Here is a 20,435-nt window from a genome sequence, read left to right on the forward strand (position 1 = left end):
AAGCTTAAATTTTTCCCCTTAGACATTTCAGAATGTTATGTATGTAAATTGCGTGTGACAGTTGTGTGTATATTTATTTGTATTTCTTCTGTAATTTGAACTTTTGTATATTCACTTATGCATGCAGTTTTTAATCCTTGTAGCAGTTCAATTCAACACTCAATGTTCTTATAATTTTTAGCCATCTGCTAAGGAATGAATATGAAGCAGAGGAGTGTAGTGCTTATTAAATTTTTGATTTTTTCAGGGGATTCAGCTATGTATTTACAACTCATTGAACTAAAAATCTAATTATGTATCACAGAAGAAAAAGGAGCAGGCAACGAAGCCTATCTCCTGCATTTTCTTTTTGTGGAGCTGCATCTTCCACATTTGATGCTTCTCCATCCCTGGGAGTTGGTATAAAGGCTACAAAATGTGGTACGTTGCAAGAGTTATCAACAAGAAAGTTTCCTTTCACCGATGCTGCAGTAGCCGATGTCACGTGCACCTTACCAAGCTGTCAAGAAAGTGTTAAGAATGAAAACAAGCGAACTCCACCCCTAAAAAACTCTAATGGAGATACTTCATTAACCTTGGGCGTGAATGAATGTGTGTCATCCAGAGCCTGGAAGAAGTCTGTGGTTAGGAAACGGTGTCATTCTTTAAGTTGCGTACACGAAAACATGACTCTAGTGCCTCAAGAGATAGACATAATGGAAGACATGTGTCAAAAACAAGGTGCAGTGTATAGCTTTAAGAAAGAACATTTGTTGAATTGCTTCACTCATAGTGCTCTTTTAGCACACCATGATATACCTCAGTTTTCTTTGACAACTGGTTCAGATGATAAATTGATTACAAGGTGGGATGTGTTTTCTGATTTTCCGCCTGACAATGAAACAGTACTTACTAAAGACCATGGTGATATTGCCACACCTAGAAAAACTCAGAGTGCAATAAATAATGTTACTCCTAAAAAGCCAAACCTACGAAAGTCTTTTAAAGCTGAACTGGGTTCACATGATGAAGTTGGCCATGTGCAGGAAACTGCTCAGGTACCTCTAGGGTCATCCAGAAAGAGAAAATCGCAAAGAAACTCTTTTGTTAACAACACTGTTAATTCAGTAGACAATGATCAGATAAAGTCTCGTAGAAATTATTCAAAGAAAAAGAAAAAAGTTGTTAATTTAGAAGTTGATGCTTCAGGTGTACTGAAAAAGAAATATGAAGTGGAAAAAGTCATTGACCATTGTACGAGCAAAAATAAACGTTATTATTATGTCAAATGGAAAGGTTGGAGTCACTGTTACAACACATGGGAACCAGAAGAGCACTTAAAAACTTGTGAATCTGTTATTAAAACTTATATTCAGTTTTTAAGGGAGAGAATTTGCTCAGGGAATTTATTTTCAACCCAAGAGGCTAAAGATTTGCAAGAAAAACTTGTTACTATAACAAAGTATGAACTTGAGAAATTGATGAAGTTATACGTGAAAGTCAGTGGTATACCTTACACAGTTTGTAGTGAGGAGGAAGTTGTTCATAAGATGAAGATGGTGTTTAGGCCATCAAAAGAAAAAAAGGGAGAGAAAAATATTTTGAAAGTAAAAAATGACATTCTTGTTCGTACATACGACATTTACCGAATGGTTCAGCTTGATGCACTGAAAACATGGGAGAAAGAGCTTAATGATAAAGCTACGGAAAAGGCTAAAATATTTGTTGAGAATGATGTTGATCTAGAAGGACCTCCCTCAAATTTTACATATATTAATGATTACATACCTGGTAAAGGTGTTGTTATTCCAGATGACCCACCAATTGGTTGCACATGTGGTCCTAAGTGTGATAGACATTCAAAAGAATGTTGTGGTCAGCAGTCTGGAAGCATTTTTGCTTATTCACATAAACATTTATTGGTTGCAGATGTTGGGGTACCCATATATGAATGCAATAAGCGATGTAAGTGCTCCCAAGATTGTCCTAATCGTGTTGTTCAGAAAGGACGAAAAATAGACTTGAGTATTTTTCGAACCTCAACAGGCTGTGGCTGGGGTGTGAAAACATTACAGCGTATAAAGAAAGGTTCCTTTATTTGTGAATATGTTGGGGAAGTAATAGAAACTAAAGAGGCTGAAAAAAGAGGCAAAATATATGATGCAGAGGGCAGGACATACTTGTTTGATTTAGATTTCAATGTTGATGCTTGTCCATATACTGTTGATGCAGCTGCATATGGGAATGTCTCACATTTTATTAATCATTCATGTGACCCAAATGTGGCTGTTTATGCTGTATGGGTAAACTGTTTGGACCCAAATCTCCCCAAGTTAGCTTTATTTGCAAAAAATGATATAAAAGTTGGAGATGAGTTGACATTTGACTACATGCATAATAATTTGAGCATCCAGGACGATGCAAACAGTACAGCTAACAGAGTGGTGTCTTCTCCACGATCACGTCTTCTGTTGCCAAATGCAGATGATTCCACAGATCTAACATCTTACAAGACACCATGTAAGTGTGGTGCTAAGCAGTGTAAGAGATACCTTTTCTGATCATAAACTGAGTTTAGGAGCCATGATTCTGTGCCTGAAGAGTTATGTACATATAGTGTATGTAGAGGGGATCATGGAAAATTAATAATAGTTTTGTTAAATTGTTATATTGTAATGTATTAAATATGTATTTCATTTGAGCAATACACTTTTTATTGTACGAGGGGTCACATTGATTAATTTATCAATTAACTGCCCTTATTTGTTTTAGAAAAGATGTCTTTCATGCCTTTTATGATTGAGAGATACTGAGGTTTGATAGACTTTTTGATAGATTTTTGTGGCTTCTGGGGTATGAACTTTTATAAATAAAATATTTAAAAGTATACCTTTCAGTGTATTCATTTTGAACCACACTTCACCTTATTTTATGTGTCATAGACCCTTGTTACTTTTTTGAAATGTGCAACAGTTGCTATTTCAAAATATTATAGTCATTACCTTCAAATAATCATGTGAAGTAGTTCATCACTTTTTCTTGTTGCATGTTTCGAATTGTTTAGGTTCACTTGCCATTGTCTATTTGTATGCTCCTGATGGTAATTAGTTGTGGACACTATATTGAACACACTCTCTCTCTCTCTCTCTCTCTCTCTCTCTCTCTCTCTCTCTCTCTCTCTTTTCATTTCATCTTGTTGAAATTTTACAGTTATATGGGGTATACCCACTTAAGCTACACATAATAGCTAACAGATCTGTTAAAAATATCTGACATTACCCAGTGATCAGATCACACTAACTATTCTTGATGTACAGAGAGAAGATCCAGTCTTAAGATATTTCCTAATTAAATGACAGAATGTTTGCAAGTACATTTCAAAAACTCTTTTTTTCTCCTCCCTTCTCTCCAGTTATCCCAAAATCCCCACTTTTTTGCCCATATTTGATTTTACGGATATACTAAACTTCAACAGATATTGTTGCAGCCTTTGCCTCTGTGCTGAGGCAGTGTGTGCGGAAAGTTTCAAAGAGATCGGTCAGTAGCAAGATAAGAGTTGAGTGTTACTTGTAGAAACTGCTTGTTATAAGTAACACTGTTCAGGAGACAAAATTTCAAGTGCTGCTGGTAAACCTAAAAGCTGAAACAACTTTCTAGCTTTTGGAACTATTAGTTATTTTCTCACGTAGGAGAAAATGATAGATTGGGGAAGGTTTGAAAGGAGTAGTAGTTCGCTCAGACCTAAAGTTCAGAGGGACCAAGCTTTTGTGAGGCCTAAGTTAGACTAAGATAAAATCAGAGGAATTGGAGACAAAGTGGAGACAAAGACGTGTTTAATTGAATTCATATATTTCTCATCCTTCTTTGATAACAAACTGAATCATAGTAGGGTTCAGACACTTGATTGTTGTGGTTCCTTCTTCAAGATCAGAGATATTTTCTTCTCTTACTTTTCCCCATCTAACTTCGTATTCTTCCATGTAAGTGTAATGTCAAACTAACACTTCTCTTCCTCCATTAATAGCGAAAGTCAGCTGCAGACAACATAATTGAAATGAGAATGTAATGCTGTGTGCAGTGAGGAACTAACAGCAAATTTCATCCAAGTTGCAGACAAATAACTATAAAGGAAATGGAACATATTACAACGGGAGAGAATATGAAACATCTGGGTTTGTCATTTTATTTGCTGCAATCTTTAACTGAAATTTAAATCAATTTTTAATTTACAGTTACATCTACATCTATATACATACTCCGCAATCCACCATACGGTGTGTGGTGGAGGGTACCTCGTATCACTACTAGCATCTTCTCTCCCTGTTCCACTCCCAAACAGAACAAGGGAAAAATGACTGCCTATATGCCTCTGTACGAGCCCTAATCTCTCTTATCTTTGTGTTCTTTCCGCAAAATGTTAGTTGGCGGCAGTAAAATTGTACTGTTGTCAGCCTCAAATGCTGGTTCTTTAAATTTCCTCAGTAGCGATTCACGAAAAGAACGCCTCCTTTCCTCTAGAGACTCCCACCCGAGTTCCTGAACCATTTCCGTAACACTCGTGTGATTATCGAACCTACCAGTAACAAATCTAGCAGCCCGCCTCTGAATTGCTTCTATGTCCTCCCTCAATCCGACCTGATAGGGATCCCAAACGCTCGAGCAGTACTCAAGAATAGGTCGTATTGGTGTTTTATAAGCGGTCTCCTTTTCAGATGAACCACATCTTCCCTAAATTAAACCGCCTTCGCCACAATTGCCATTACATGCTTGTTCCACTTTATATCGCTCTGCAATGTTATTCCCAAATATTTAATTGACGTGACTGTGTCAAGCACTACACTACTAATGGAGTATTCAAACATTACGGGATTCTTTTTCGTATTCATCTGCATTAATTTACATTTATCTATATTTAGAGTTAGCTGCCATTTTTTACACCAATCACAAATCCTGTCAAAGTCATCTTGTATCCTTCTACAGTTACTCAACGACGACTCCTTCCCTGACACCACAGCATCATCAGCAAACAGCTGCACATTGTTATCCACCCTATCCAAAAGATCATTTATGTAGATAGAAAACAACAGTTAGCCAGGTGTTGAAAGTTTCTCTGCCTCTGATACATAATTGCAGTATAGAAATTTGAATAAACCTTGGTGTAACTTATATGAATAGCAGTACTTGAAAGATGCAACTAAACAAGATAAATATATCAGATGTCTTGATACTACTCAGGGGAAAGTTTTTATTAAATCATTTATTCATTTATGCTTGTACTACTTCTTCCTCATTGACTGCATTGGCAAGTAATTTTCATTCCTAGCCCTGGAATAGTGCTGATTCTCGAATATTTTACATTAGACTGGAATGCTGTCAGATAAGCTCCCTGGGAAGATTGCACAGACATTTTTGTTTTCCAATACCACAGTTGGGGAGTTGCAAGATTTGCATTGATCTCTCTCTCTCTCTCTCTCTCTCTCTCTCTCTCTCTCTCTCTCTCTCTCTCTCTCTCCCCCTCCCTCTCAAGATTCCAAGACTTACCAAGTGGTAAAAGCGCCGGTAGACAGGCACAATGAACAAAACACATAAACACAAAATTACTAGCTTTCGCAACCGATGGTTGCTTCTTCAGGAAAGAGGGAAGGAGAGGGAAAGACGAAAGGATGTGGGTTTTAAGGGAGAGGTAAGGAGTCATTCCAATCCCGGGAGCGGAAAGACTTCCCTTAGGGGGAAAAAAGGACAGGTGTACACTCGCGAGCGCGCGCCCACACACACACACACACACACACACACACACACACACACACACCCATCCGCACATACACAGACACAAGCAGATATATATATATATATATATATATATATATATATATATATATATAAAACAGAAAGAAACTTCCACATGGGAAAAATATATTAAAAACAAAGATTCCAAGACTTACCAAGCGGGAAAGCGCCGGCAGACAGGCACATGAACAAAACACACAAACACACACACAGAATTACGAGCTTTCGCAACTGGCAGTTGCTTCGTCAGGAAAGAGGGAAGGAGAGGGAAAAATGAAAGGATGTGGGTTTTAAGGGAGAGGGTAAGGAGTCATTCCAATCCCGGGAGCGGAAAGACTTCCCTTAGGGGAAAAAAAAGGACAGGTGTACACTCGCGCACACACACACACATATCCATCCGCACATACACAGACACCTGTGTATGTGCGGATGGATATGTGTGTGTGTGTGCGCGAGTGTACACCTGTCCTTTTTTTTCCCCTAAGGGAAGTCTTTCCGCTCCCGGGATTGGAATGACTCCTTACCCTCTCCCTTAAAACCCACATCCTTTCATTTTTCCCTCTCCTTCCCTCTTTCCTGACGAAGCAACTGCCAGTTGCGAAAGCTCGTAATTCTGTGTGTGTGTTTGTGTGTTTTGTTCATGTGCCTGTCTGCCGGCGCTTTCCCGCTTGGTAAGTCTTGGAATCTTTGTTTTATATATATATATATATATATATATATATATATATATATATATATATATATATATATATATATATATATATATATAAAAGTAAATACAACAATACTATTTCATTCTTACAAAAATAATGTTAATAAATAATATTTTTTATGCTTGGAGTAAATGGAAGTACTTTTCTTAATTTATAGAACGGGAATGATTGTAGTAAGGCTGCAACAAATTTCTGAATCTTCCACTTTGAACACCAGGAGTTTGTCAACTGCAAAAAATCTGTTAGTCATCTCAAGTTTCCCATTTTTAACATCCGACACAGGCTGACTGGTGTTAAATTTAACGCCTGTGTCTATCTGTGGTATCTTAGCTCCCAAACAAAAGTTCCAATTTTAATGCAGTTGTGTATGACTGGTTTGTTGGTGCTTTTTATCCATACAGAGATGGTATACAGTTCCAGGTTTAAGTCTGGTTAGTAACTCTTTTTGCTGTAAATGAACATTACTGCGTATTTGCTATGATCATTTTTCCTGCAAACAGCAGCAGCATTCAGGCTACGTTGAGCCCCAGTGGAAAAAGGACTGCACTCTTAGCTTTTAAGAAATTATTCTTTTCAATGTTTTTGTCAATGTTGACATTTCTGGGCTAGTAAGATTCCATCTTGGTTATCAAATAATAACATTGTTACAACTATTGACATTGCAGAAATCATTATTATATTTTGTTTGAGATGGAACTCCCATGCTTAACTAGGACTCCTCATTTGCTGTGAACATCTAATAATAATAATACATAGTACATACTCATAAAATACTGCCTGAGAAGATTTTGAGAGACTGTACAAGTGACCGTTTATTTTTAAAGTAATCTTGTCTCAAATATTTTTCACCTATTCATGATAAACTTTTAGCTTTAACGTTAAGTAATACAGTTTCATACTATATGCTAGCTAGTTTATACAAGTATGCTTTGAAACAAACCAAATGTTACCAATATTCCTTTCACATTATCACCTCCAGTAATTTTCCCTAATTATTGCAAAATTATTTTGTAAGAGAACAATTTTCAATTTGTATAAAGTACTTAGTTATATAAGTACAGTTTAAAGTTCAGTGTCAGTGAGTTGTGGAAACTACTTATGCAGATGTTACCTTCGTTTCAAATCTTGCATAAAATTTTTAGTACTATCTGACTGCATTTGAAATTATGGGAGATATGGGTGGAATGATAGTCACTGTTGTAGGAATTGTGCTGTGTTCAGTAACCAGAAATGGTGAAGAGACTTCCTTTATACAAGAAACACATTTTGTACTCCAAGAACATGGACTAGGTCATTAAGGTACTAAAAGGGAGATAAATGAATTGCATTGCATGTACTTTTCAGACATCATATTTGCAAGATTTAAATTGCTCTTAGTTTCATATGATGTTGGAAGTGTCCTGCTAAATTATCTGATTTTTTAAATGTTTTGTTTTTGTTTATAGTGCTTGTGAATGTTATGTTTTTATGATCCAGAGTACCATATTACACTTCCCTGTCATTGGCTTGTTGTCAGACTTAATCACATAAATAAGCTACTAGAAAATATTTTACTTAATCAGTTCACAAAAGCCTCTATTTCAAAGTGACAGCCCATAAATACATAAAAAAGCTAAAAATATGTTTTTGTTAGTGCTGTTTCCTTCTTGTGGCAAAAGAGTAACAAAATGCTGGGGAAAACAGGAATATTCAAAGATGAAGTGGAGAACCCGCTCATTCATGTGGGGGGACAGCAGTGCACAATGAGAATGTAATCAATAATGAACTGTTAACAACAGCTGATATTTTTGAAAACTACAATGGAGATGTCATGATTGATTTGCTCTTTGTCCTGCAATGCTTCGTCTCTTGCAATATGTGACATCTAGGTTTCTTTTGCTTATCTTTGAATAATCCTATCTCCCTTAAATTTTCTTTGTTTTTTGCCAGATGACAAATCCTGTATACTAATGAAAACAACTGATTCTGTTCAAACCTGATGCTGTGTGTGTTTGTGTGTGTGGTTGGTTTTAATCTCTGTGATACTTTGCTTTTCTCCAAATGTCTGTGCCAACAATCATCTGTGTCACTATGGAAATCAGTGAAGATATAAGCTAACAATAGGTATTTTAGTAGAATTTTTATTTCTCTACATATTAAGAGGCATAAGACAACATATACTGGGTGTGTTTACATTTTTTTCATAATAGATTTTATTTCTGATTAAATGTCACTATCATGACTGTTTCATATATATTTTCAAGGCTCATGAAATTAGACCAGATGGCCGGACGTTGATGAAGTTTCGCCCAGCAAGCATTAATGTAGGTTCAGTCAGCACAGCAGATGGCTCCTCAGTTGTAAAAATTGGTAACACGACAGTTGTATGCGGCATTAAAGCAGTGAGTCAATAATACAATTTATATTTACCTGCCTAAAAAAAAAATGTACTATTCTTGTCATGTGAACAGCACATGTGAAATGTGCTTTTAGAACAAATATGTAGCCCTCTTTCAGGTCAGTACACTACAAGCACGTAAGCCCTTCGTTATATCGAGTGTTTCATTGGAAGTGAAAAATTTAGAAAAAGTACTAAACAGATTACTTTGTATCAGTCTTCTTCAGAATTTGTGTTTCATTGAGAAATTTTCTATTACCATGAGGATTTCATTAGGTATTGTAACATCTGATATTTTTACCTGATAGGGTTTTTCCAGCATATCTTTGTCTTTATTTCATAAAGTTAAAATGCCAAAAGCAAAGGTCTCTTCATTCTTTGACGCATAAACAGTTTGTAGAATTTGACAAGATTACTCAAATTTTTCTAGTGTTGTGATTGATGGAAATAAAAGGGATGAGTTTATCTCTCACATTATTACTAGATATGCTATTAAAATAACATCAGCAAGTCTCTTCTTCCCATCTTATGTATAGGGTAGTGTCTTAAAGGAGTATGTTACAATGACAAGTATAATTTGATTACATTAATATAGAGAATATATTAAAAAATGTAACAGTACGACAGTTTTGACAAACTTAAGGGAGAAATTGTCAGTGGTGTTTGTGAGGGAAATGTCTTGATACTTGTCTGAAAATTTAGGAAAGCTCTTGCTTAATCATGTATGTGATAATGGAATTCTCAAATGTTTGCTTCCATTTCCATTCCTTGAACCTTTTTGACAGTATGTATTTTTCATTGCAGCTAGTAGTAGTACCAGTCTTTTGTGTGTTTTAAACATTTGATTTAGCATTTAAGTTTTGTGTTGTGGGTTTGGGTTTGGTTATCTACCTGTTACGCATTCTTTGCATGGGACAGTTTATCATCGTCATTACTGTTTGGCACAATACAGGTAAGTTTGGACTAGAATACAGCTAAAGTTTTGAACTGTGAACAAGAATGTAATGAGGTTTAAATCATTCTAAGCTTTAAGCTTTCATACAATGTCCTTCGGAGCTAATTAAAAAAACACTCAGATGGCTGCATAATCCCAACTGGCTATGTTGTTGTGGCACTAGATGCTTATTGATGGGGGTAGGTGCCAGGTAGATGGGATGAGAACAACAAGAATGGGAGGCTGACAGCTATAAGGGAAAGACAGCAATGGACACAGATAGGAATGTGGCACTGGGAAAAATTTGTGTGGAACAGTTGAGTGAGAGGAGGACATGAGTGAAGGGCAAAAACTGAACAGGAATATGAGGTAAATAATAGAGGAACACATTGGGCTTAGGTTAAGGGAGTAAAGTGGGAGGCATGAGGACTGGGATGGTGGTGAGTGTGGGACAGGGGCTAGTACAGTTTGAAGTCAGGAGACTGTAAATTGAAGAATATGTTGCAAGAAAAATTCCCCTTTTATTATTCTGAAACTCTGCTAAGAGGGGGGGAGGATACAGATGACATGGGTTGTGAAGCAGCCACTAAAATAAAGTTGGGCATGTCATGTTGAGCTGTATGTTGTGCCAGTATATGGTCAGTTTTCTCTTCGCCACCGTTTGGCTGTGGCCATTTATTTGGGTGGACCTATTGTTGGTGGTCAAGCCCAGTAGTTTTAGTATATGACAGAGATGTTTTCACATGTGGCTCTGTCTCTGATGGGTCTCGAAATTTTCAGTACAAGACACACTGACTATAGAAGAAAGACTGTGCACTGTAGGTAAATTTGTTTTATTAGAACTGCAGGAGTGGCAGCACTGCACTGCAGAAATATCACTGACAGAAACAACTAAGAAGAGGCACCATTTCAGTAAATAGGCTAAAGAGTATGATCAAGAAATGTACATCACCATGTGAATTAGGTTGTGCAGCAGGGAGAGGGAGGTGCCAGTTCTCATGGCATTTAAGCAGTTCTGAAGTGTCTTATGGGCACATAAAATATTCATAATCTTCCCACAACATACCATGGCAATAATTGTACATATACTCGAAGAAGTTTACTAACATTCTAACAGATACAGCTCACAAATTGCAAATGAGTTCACTCAGTGTTGTTTATGCAACATTATACTGCAATATAATGGTTTCTGAGTCTGATGTAAATAAATACCAATATGTGATGCATTGTATACTTTTCTGTAACCAAAACATGGTGTCAAAAGAATAATAAACATAATCCAGCGACGTGATCAATGCAGTGCTAAGACTTGTACTGACCGAAATGAAATTATTGCTAAATCTGAATGTCGACTGACTTAGACTCCAAGCAGACTGTCACAAATGTCATGAGCATCAGCCTTGTAAAAATTTGCACTAAAATATTAAGCAAGTTTGGTAATTCAGTTACATTTTGAAAATACCATGGGTTTAAACGTTCATTCCTAACTGGCAGCTGAAATTGTGGTCAAGTTTGTTTTAACGCATAATGGATATGAGCAGTAGTTATTAAAATGTACAGAATCAAATTATGTATACACACTGAAAGTCACTGAATTACAAGTATGGCATCTGCACTGAATGATGAAATTCAGTTATTGAAAATTATGTAATTCTTAATTAGTGAAGGTTGTCACATAATATGGGTGATTGGATGTAGAAACTCTATATTAACAAAAGTATGTGACTAAATCCTATAATGTTACAGTACTTTGATCACAATTCTTTCCAATAGTTTGAGCTATTTGAAATCTTCAATTAACAACATCTGAAAACTAATTAAATTTGGGCAAATATAAATACATTACTGATATAAGGGGAAATTAGTCTTTGTAGTGAATTGGGTCTTTCCTTTATATTTAATGTATTAGCTCATAGTGTTTTTATGAATAACTAGCTGTAAAAAATTTTATAATTGAAATAACTTTTGAACTACAGCATTTCCAGTGAAACTGATTACTACATCCAGAACAGTACGTAGCATGACCTGAATAATAAGGTTTTGAAGTGATGTTCTCTTCATTCAAAACTTGACATTTTTGTGTAATGTGTGCTCATTATCATAATGTTACCATTAATATTTGAGTATGAACATCGGGGAAAAAATTAATACATGCTTTAACTTACAAAATTAGGGAGTGTAGCTAAAGTAGGATGGTATGGCTCAATCCTTCTTAGTCACATAATCTGCCCCCTGCCTCCTTCCCCCTCCCCCACCCCCTCCCCCTTCCGTTCAAGGCACCCATGGAATTAGCCAGACAGTATTATCAAATAGAAACCTGAATATTTTCATCATAAAAAATTACAAAATTATATTTTCTCTACATTTTTAATTGTTGTATTACTAAATTTAGTTAAATACTTAAATTTACAGAGTACTTGGTTATCTGAAAATTTTAATAACATTTTTATTCAGAAGCAATTTACAAAATTTAATTTTTATTTACTTAGTTACTTATCATCAAACATTACTTGCTGAAAAAAATTTGAAACCATTACGATGACGGTTTCACCAAACTGCCAAGTTATCCACTTTTGTCATCCTTAATTCACTGTCTGTCTTTTGCTGCAGTCTCAGTGCTTTTTGATTCCATGTACGTTGCACTAGTATCAGCACAAGGTCACATGCAAGAAAGATACAAAGCCATTCCTAAGCAATTTCTTACATCAGACCTAAATTTCTTGATAAGATACCCTTGTACTTGAAATAAATTTTAATAAACTAATTTTCTTTCTGTTTTTTGCACTACTTCTGAGTGTCCACATTATATATATCACTTCATTGAAGCACCAAAGAAATTGGTATAGGCATGCATATTCAAATACAGAGATACATAAGCAGGCTTGAATACAGCACTACAGTCGACAGTGCTTATATAAGACAAGAAGTATTTGGCGCAGTTGTTAGATCGGTTACTGCTGCTACAATGGCAGGTTATCAAGGTTTAAATGAGTTTGAACGTGGTATTATAGTTGACGCATGAGCAATGGAACACAGCATCTCTGAGGTACCGATGAAGTGGGGATTTCCCTGTATGACCATTTAACAGTTGTACCGTGAATATCAGGAATCCGGTAAAGCATCAAATCTCCAATGTCATGCAGCTGGAAAATGATCATGCAAGAATGGAACCAACGACAACTAAAGAATATCGTTCAACATGACAGAAGTGCAACAAACACTTCTGCAAATTACTGCAGATTTCAATGCTGAGCCATCAATAAGTGACAGCATGCGAACCTTTCAACGAACATCATCAATATGGGCTTTCAGAGCGTAACACAAAGCTTTGCACCTCGCCTGGACCCGTCAACACCAACACTGGACTGTTGGTGACTGGAAACATGTTGCCTCATTGGCCGAATCTCATTTCAAATAATATCGAGTGGTTGGATGTGGACAAGTATGAGACACCATCATGAATACATGGATCGTGTATGTCAACAGGGGACTGTTCAAGCTGGTGGAGGCTCTGTAATGGTGTGGGGTGTGTGCAGTTCATCTACATCTACATGACTACTCTGCAATTCACATTTAAGTGCTTGGCAGAGGGTTCATTGAACCGCAATTATACTATCTCTCTACTATTCCACTCCCGAACAGCGAGCGGGAAAAACGAACACCTAAACCTTTCTGTTCGAGCTCTGATTTCTCTTATTTTATTTTGATGATCATTCCTACCTATGTAGGTTGGGCTCAACAAAATATTTTCGCATTCGGAAGAGAAAGTTGGTGACTGAAATTTCGTGAAAAGGTCTCGCCACGACGAAAAACGTCTATGCTGTAATGACTTCCATCCCAACTCGTGTATCATATCTGCCACACTCTCTCCCCTATAACGTGATAATACAAAACTATCTGCCCTTTTTTGCACCCTTTCGATGTCCTCCGTCAATCCCACCTGGTAAGGATCCCACACCGCGCAGCAATATTCTAACAGAGGACGAACGAGTGTAGTGTAAGCTGTCTCTTTAGTGGACTTGTTGCATCTTCTAAGTGTCCTGCCAATGAAACGCAACCTTTGGCTCGCCTTCCCGACAATATTATCTATGTGGTTCTTCCAACTGAAGTTGTTCGTAATTTTAACATCCAGGTACTTAGTTGAATTGACAGCTTTGAGAATTGTACTATTTATCGAGTAATCGAATTCCAACGGATTTCTTTTGGAACTCATGTGGATCATCTCACACTTTTCGTTATTTAGCGTCAACTGCCACCTGACACACCATACAGCAATCTTTTCTAAACCGCTTTGGAACTGATACTGGTCTTCGGATGACCTTACTAGACGGTAAATTACAGCATCATCTGCGAACAATCTAAGAGAACTGCTCAGATTGTCACCCAGGTCATGTATATAGATCAGGAACTGCAGAGGTCCCAGGACGCTTCCCTGGGGAACACCTGATATCACTTCAGTTTTACTCGATGATTTGCCGTCTATTACTACGAACTGCGACCTTCCTGACAGGAAATCATGAATCCAGTCGCACAACTGAGACGATACCCCATAGGCCCGCAGCTTGATTAGAAGTCGCTTGTGAGGAACGGTGTCAAAAGCTTTCCGGAAATCTAGAAATACGGAATCAACTTGAGATCCCCTGTCGATAGCGGCCATTACTTCGTGCGAATAAAGAGCTAGCTGCGTTGCACAAGAGCGATGTTTTCTGAAGCCATGCTGATTACGTGTCAAGAGATCGTTCCCTTCGAGGTGATTCATAATGTTTGAATACAGTATATGCTCCAAAACCCTTGGAGTGATATGGAACCCCTGATGCAATGTGCTGTTCAGAAGAAATCTCCATCCCCTTGTGCTCTTCTGGATTCAAGGACAGCTCTGCATGATTCACGGTGTCGGTTTCCACCAGCACTACTTCAGACATTAGTCAAATCCATGCCCCGTTGTGTTGTGGCACTTCTATGCGCTCGCAGTAGCCCTACACGATATTAGGCAGGTGTAATTGTTTCTTTGGATCTTCAGTTCATAAGAAATTACACCAGTAGTTGTCAAAAGTTTTTGCTCAATAACCAATACTGATTTGTGGGCAGCACCTCATGCCACGTATATACCAATCTTACTATTAATTGCAGCCCACATAAATCATTGTATTATGAGCCCCCAATAGAGCAATTATAGAAGGGTGCCATACATTGGCTGTGGTCCTCAAGTACTGAGCATCAAACGTTGGCACCACTTTTAACGCTTCGTGTCAACTGTGCTCTGTTTCAGATTGCTGCCACCCTTGGTGACCCCAAAACTATGACACTGTGATTGCTTGACGAAATGTTGTGTTGCCTGTGTGAGCAGATTATTAACTGATTAATAATAGCATTTGTACTTATGTGTAAGTGTATTGTGCAATATTAGGCACGATCATAAATGTTATCTAATTGTTTCGAATGATATTTTCCTTCCACTCATTGTGTATTACAACAGCCTTAATGTAATGTCATATCCCTTGCAAGAAATAAGTACTGCATTCGAAGGTAACTATTTCCGTAATGTGCACTCACGGTTCCGTGTTATTTACATGTTAAAATTTAAACCACAGAAATTGATCATTACGAGTCGTGCACGCCTGTTAGTCAGTCAGTACTAGGAGACAATGAAACATTTCCCCTCTCACTCCCTTTAATCCTTCAGTGGCCACGCTGTTTACCCCTCTGCCCCTGAGGTGAGCAACCAACTTTAGCTAGCTCACAATCATATTTACCTACATCAATTAAAATTAAGCACATCTTAAGATAATAACATATCTGAAAGTATTTTTGTTTGTTACTTAATGAGAAAACTGCATTCATACAAAACTCTTAGCATTAGTTGACGTTTCTGAATTCACCTGTTAGTTGATCGATGCATATTGTTATAAAATACGACTTACAACCATGGGCCACATTAATAAGTGATATGAGCTGCATGTGGCCCTCGGGCCACAGTTTGACGACCACTGGACTACGTAATTTTCAATAAAGCTTCCCCCTCATCTAACAATTTCACGTATCAATGCACAGGGAAAACCTTTCTAAATACCTTTACAAAATGTCAAAAAAATACACATCAAAGAGGTATCACACAACAACATGAAATTAAAAAGAAACATAGTAAAAGAACCTTATTGCATTTGAGTGGATAGAAGGCCATTTGGAACACATTGCTTCATCAAAGGATTATAATGCACCATTCTTCAAATTTTGTAGCTTTTTTGTACTTTCTTTTATCACATCTATTTTTTTATTAAAATCAGCTATTCCAGACTTGTCACCCAACACGTTTCTATGCAGCATTACTATTGCAGAAAAATTATTAATGAAACTTCTGCCATAAGAAAAGGGGAGGTAAGAGCACACATTTTCTGAAAATTACCTAAAAGCAATACACAAAACTTCAGTAGATGTTAAATATTCACCGACTGGTGTGGCCAAGCGGTTCTAGGTGCTTCAGTCTGGAACAACGCGACTGCTATGGTCGCATGTTCGAATCCTGCCACGGGCATAGAGGTATGTGATGTCCTTAGGTTTAAGTAGTTCTAAGATGTTAAGTCTCATAGTGCTCAGAGCCATTTGTTAAATATTCCTTACTCCATTTCATATTCTTAAAAATTAGTACTGTATGTGTGCCAAAAACATCAACCATTTTTCACTAGAGTGCCCCCAACTTTATATAAACAAACATATTTCTGTTGTGTCACTGACAATTTACTTTCCTCAGTTTCATTTTACTACATGTAAACCAATGGAGTATACTAAAAAAATTAAATACAGCAAAAATTGGGTTTCTAACACATTCCTTAACCATAACCTGACATCTTTTCTCGTTATTCATTAATGTCATATTCCTCATAACCAGCAATATAATCATAGTCACCCTATCATCATATTCATAACGTTACTCCATTATTTTCAAATTTATCACAATTCCTTATAAACCTCAGAATTATCTTTAATAATTAACCTCCTTCATTGCCTTCATTAACCATCAAATTACTTTAAAATAATGACACTCCACTGTTAAATTCACAAACGCAATTGCCCAATAAACTGAATAGTTTATTTGTGAAACAACACTTATCCACTCAGTCACATTACTCAGGAAATGGAAAAAAAATTAGTAAGAAATAATCTAGTTAGGTGACCTATTGATTTTTGGCTTTTGTTTTATCTGCTGCTGATTGAATCCAAATATTTTTATATTTTATTCGATAGTATGAGTCAAATACAAAAGCCTACAGAATTTTTAAAAGTGATGGAGATGTGCAGTTTTGTAATGAATTTAGAAACTTTATTTCTTACTACAGAAAAGTTTTAAACTGATAACAGATTATAGGGCCCGTTAATTGTATATGTGAGGGGGTTCTTAGTAATAGAAAAAACTGCAATTGTGTCTGACTCAGAAATTTAAACACTGAACATGTTTGAAATAAAAAGAAATATCTTGTGATGTTTCTGTTACCATAAAGCTACATTGTCATAAATTCAGTAGAGAATGAGAAAATAAAATATTACATATTTGTGAATGGAACTTTATCAACAGAAATTGTCACTAGCTGTTGGGGAGAGTGTAGCTAATATTCATTAGAAATGCATGATATTCTGTTGGTATGTATGGCTGCAATTTGTCAGTTTCTTTTCATTTACTTACACATAGCTCTTTGGATAATCAGGAACACATGGCAACAATGGACAGTTGGTTGTAGAAAGCAACGGTTATAATTATAAGCAACCAGTCCATTAATGAAATTAATTCCTCTGATATGATCCTCTACATATTAAAGCTCCATAAATTCACTTTTTCATCTCTTTTCACTCTTCTTCCCATAGGCTTTATTGAAGGACTGATTTTGTAAAAGTATTTTAGCCGCCAATTATAAAAATCAAAGTTGTCTGCTGTCTGTACTGTTTTAACAGTAAATTGGCTGTTCTCGTTCAAAGCTATTATTTATCCTGAATACATTGTCGCCAGTGTGCGAATCTTCCTCTTTATAACCCCAAAATAACAATCACATGGCATGAAAGAATGCCCACGTATAGAAAAATAAGGATGTGCGCTTTGTAATTTTCCACTAATAATAATGGTTTGGAGAAATCTAGCAACAGTATTATTTCTTTTCTGATTGGGACATACGTCAGAAAATACATGTAGGTACATGGCAGAACTTGGGAACTCACTGTTTATGTCATCTAAAATAAAAGAGCCAACTTCATCCAGTCTTTCCTTAGCCTCCCCCCACATCATCTACATAAAACTTTGCAGTATTGTCCCTGTTGTGAAAATTGACTACGGTAATGATGAGTCGCCAGCATGAAACACTTCCTGTACTGACATCTCATGCACACATGTAGAGCAGAAGCAGCACCTCTCCAGGAGGAATATTATTTCTACACTAAACTGAAATTTTACATTGTGTCTGTAGGCCAGGGATGTATGGTAGACGTGTTGATTCTACTACATAAAACTGTAAGTATTGTCTCTAAAGTCATAAAAATATGAATAACTGATTTAGTGTCAAAAAGCAGAAAAGTTATATTTCTGCAATAAACGATTCACCTCCGTTACTGCACAACTGATAATTAATCCAACATTCACCTTATGCTAAACCACACATGTATTTCAACAAATAACTTGTTTCATTTCAAGCAGCTCACTCGTGACTAACAATCTTTCTTAATTTTTAAACTGGCACTAAATTCCTCATATAACTTAAAACTCATTACAGTTACTGTTGTTTACAAAGCTGAAGGTCTTCATTACTATTTAAGTAATTGCAACTTCACCTACATTTTTCCTTTTTAATTTTACCTCCAAAGTTTTATAACAATTATTTGCTGTACTTACAAATTTAGTATCTTTACTCAAAATTACAGTCATTCCCATTTTTCAAAAACTGAATAAACTTCTTCCATAAATGTGCAATGATACATCCCTTCTTTTCTCCAACTAGAGGCCCTAAGACAACACACACTTTATAAATGCTTATTAACTCAACAAATTAAATTGATCCAAATATTTGCATAAGAACAGTAGAAGACAATCGCTTGCATTTACTGATCGACTAGACAGGATAGCAGCAGCAGTAGTAGTAGTAGTAGTAGTAGTAGTAGGAGGAGGAGGAGGAGGAGTGTACCAGCAAATGAAAAATGGTAGCAACCAGCTGGGGAGGCCCTACCTGACAGTTGGTGTATATCCATTACAAAAAGGAGTCCCCCCTCCCTTACATTTTCAGGAAGGATTAATACAACTTTGACCACCAGCATATGGAACTTTTGAAACGCCCAGCAAGCATGAAACATATTTCTAGAAATTTTTGCAGTTTGAGAGCAAGACAACGCAAAACCTTGAAAAACTCAACCTGTCCTCAAAAATACACATCAGAATTTTCATAAGCATATGCCTCTTTTCAATAACATTTCCATTGCACATATACCACTTTTTGAAAATGTTTCTTTTTGTGTTAACGGTAAACTCTACACTTGTACATGCAAACAACGTACTTACACTTCATACACAAATCAGTTACTGACAATGTTCTTTAGCATGTTTATGTCTAATTCTACCCCGTGTATATGCCAGCTGCATACCTGTTCCCTCAAAGAAGCAATTTTACGGACCATTTCAGATAAGAAACACAGAACTTTAAAAGTCAAACAATGGAAAATCCAGGATTGAATGTAACAATATTATGAGAAGGAAAGTTGCTACTCACCATATAGCGGAGATCCTGAGTCGCAGAAAGCCACAACAAAAAGACTTTCACACTTAAAGCTTTCGGTCAGTGGCCTTCGTCAACAATAGACACACATGTGCACAGTGCGTATGTATGTATATTGTTGATGAACGCCATTGGCCCAAAGCTTTAAGTGTGAAAGTCTTTTTGTTGTGCCTACCTGCAACTCAGCATCTCCACAATATGATGAGTAGCAACTTTCCTTCTCATAATAATGTTGGAACTTTAAAAGGTAACATGACTACCAGTTTCTTTAGTCTCATTGCAAATACATTTCTCTCTACGTGGGTACCAATACAGGTTACCTACATCAAAAAAAGTTTTGCATCACCCCGGTTCCCAGAATTCCTGAAAATAGGCGTTGACTGTGGATATTGTATCACAGACACAGTCCCTTTGACTGTTCAGAAATGTCACTATAGCCACCCAAAGATGTAAACAACCATGCATGAGCAGCACTTATTAAACAGAGGGGGCCTGACAGCCAATCAGTTCCAGTCATTCCACCAGGAAGGAGGTACGTGGCTTGTGTTATCTGTAGTTAAACTATGCCTACATGGTCAATACAGTGGTTTGATCATGTCCGCATTGTTACCTTGAGCCAGGAACGGCTCTCAACAAGGGATGTGTCCAGGCAGCTTGGAGTGGAGCAAAGCGATGTTGTTCAGACATGGAGGAGATACAGAGAGACAGAAACTGTTGATGAAATGCCTGGCTCAGGCCACCCAAGGGCTACTACTACAGTGAATGACCACTACCTACAAATTATGGCTTGGAGGAACCCTGACAGCAACAACACCATGTTGACTAATGTTTTTCGTGCAGCTGCATGAGGCGCAACTGTACTCCCGACATCCATGGCGAGGTCCATCTTTGCAACCATA

General features: G+C 36.9%; 1 protein-coding gene across 2 annotated transcripts in view; it reads left to right on the forward strand.

Moving 5' to 3' along the window:
• Positions 1–20,435, forward strand: part of LOC126281187 (exosome complex component RRP43-like) — a 123,856-nt gene that overhangs the window by 25,870 nt on the left and 77,551 nt on the right. Inside the window, exon 3 of one of the 2 annotated variants that reach the window (XM_049979887.1) lies at positions 8,723–8,860. In XM_049979887.1, the coding sequence (XP_049835844.1) occupies positions 8,723–8,860 (138 nt within the window). Of the gene's footprint in view, positions 1–247; positions 2,867–8,722; positions 8,861–20,435 lie in introns of those variants that run through there. The other variant, XM_049979886.1, reaches the window with a different exon arrangement.

Source organism: Schistocerca gregaria, chromosome 7 (genome assembly GCF_023897955.1).
Source record: "Schistocerca gregaria isolate iqSchGreg1 chromosome 7, iqSchGreg1.2, whole genome shotgun sequence".
Classification (NCBI taxonomy): Eukaryota; Metazoa; Arthropoda; class Insecta; order Orthoptera; family Acrididae; genus Schistocerca; species Schistocerca gregaria.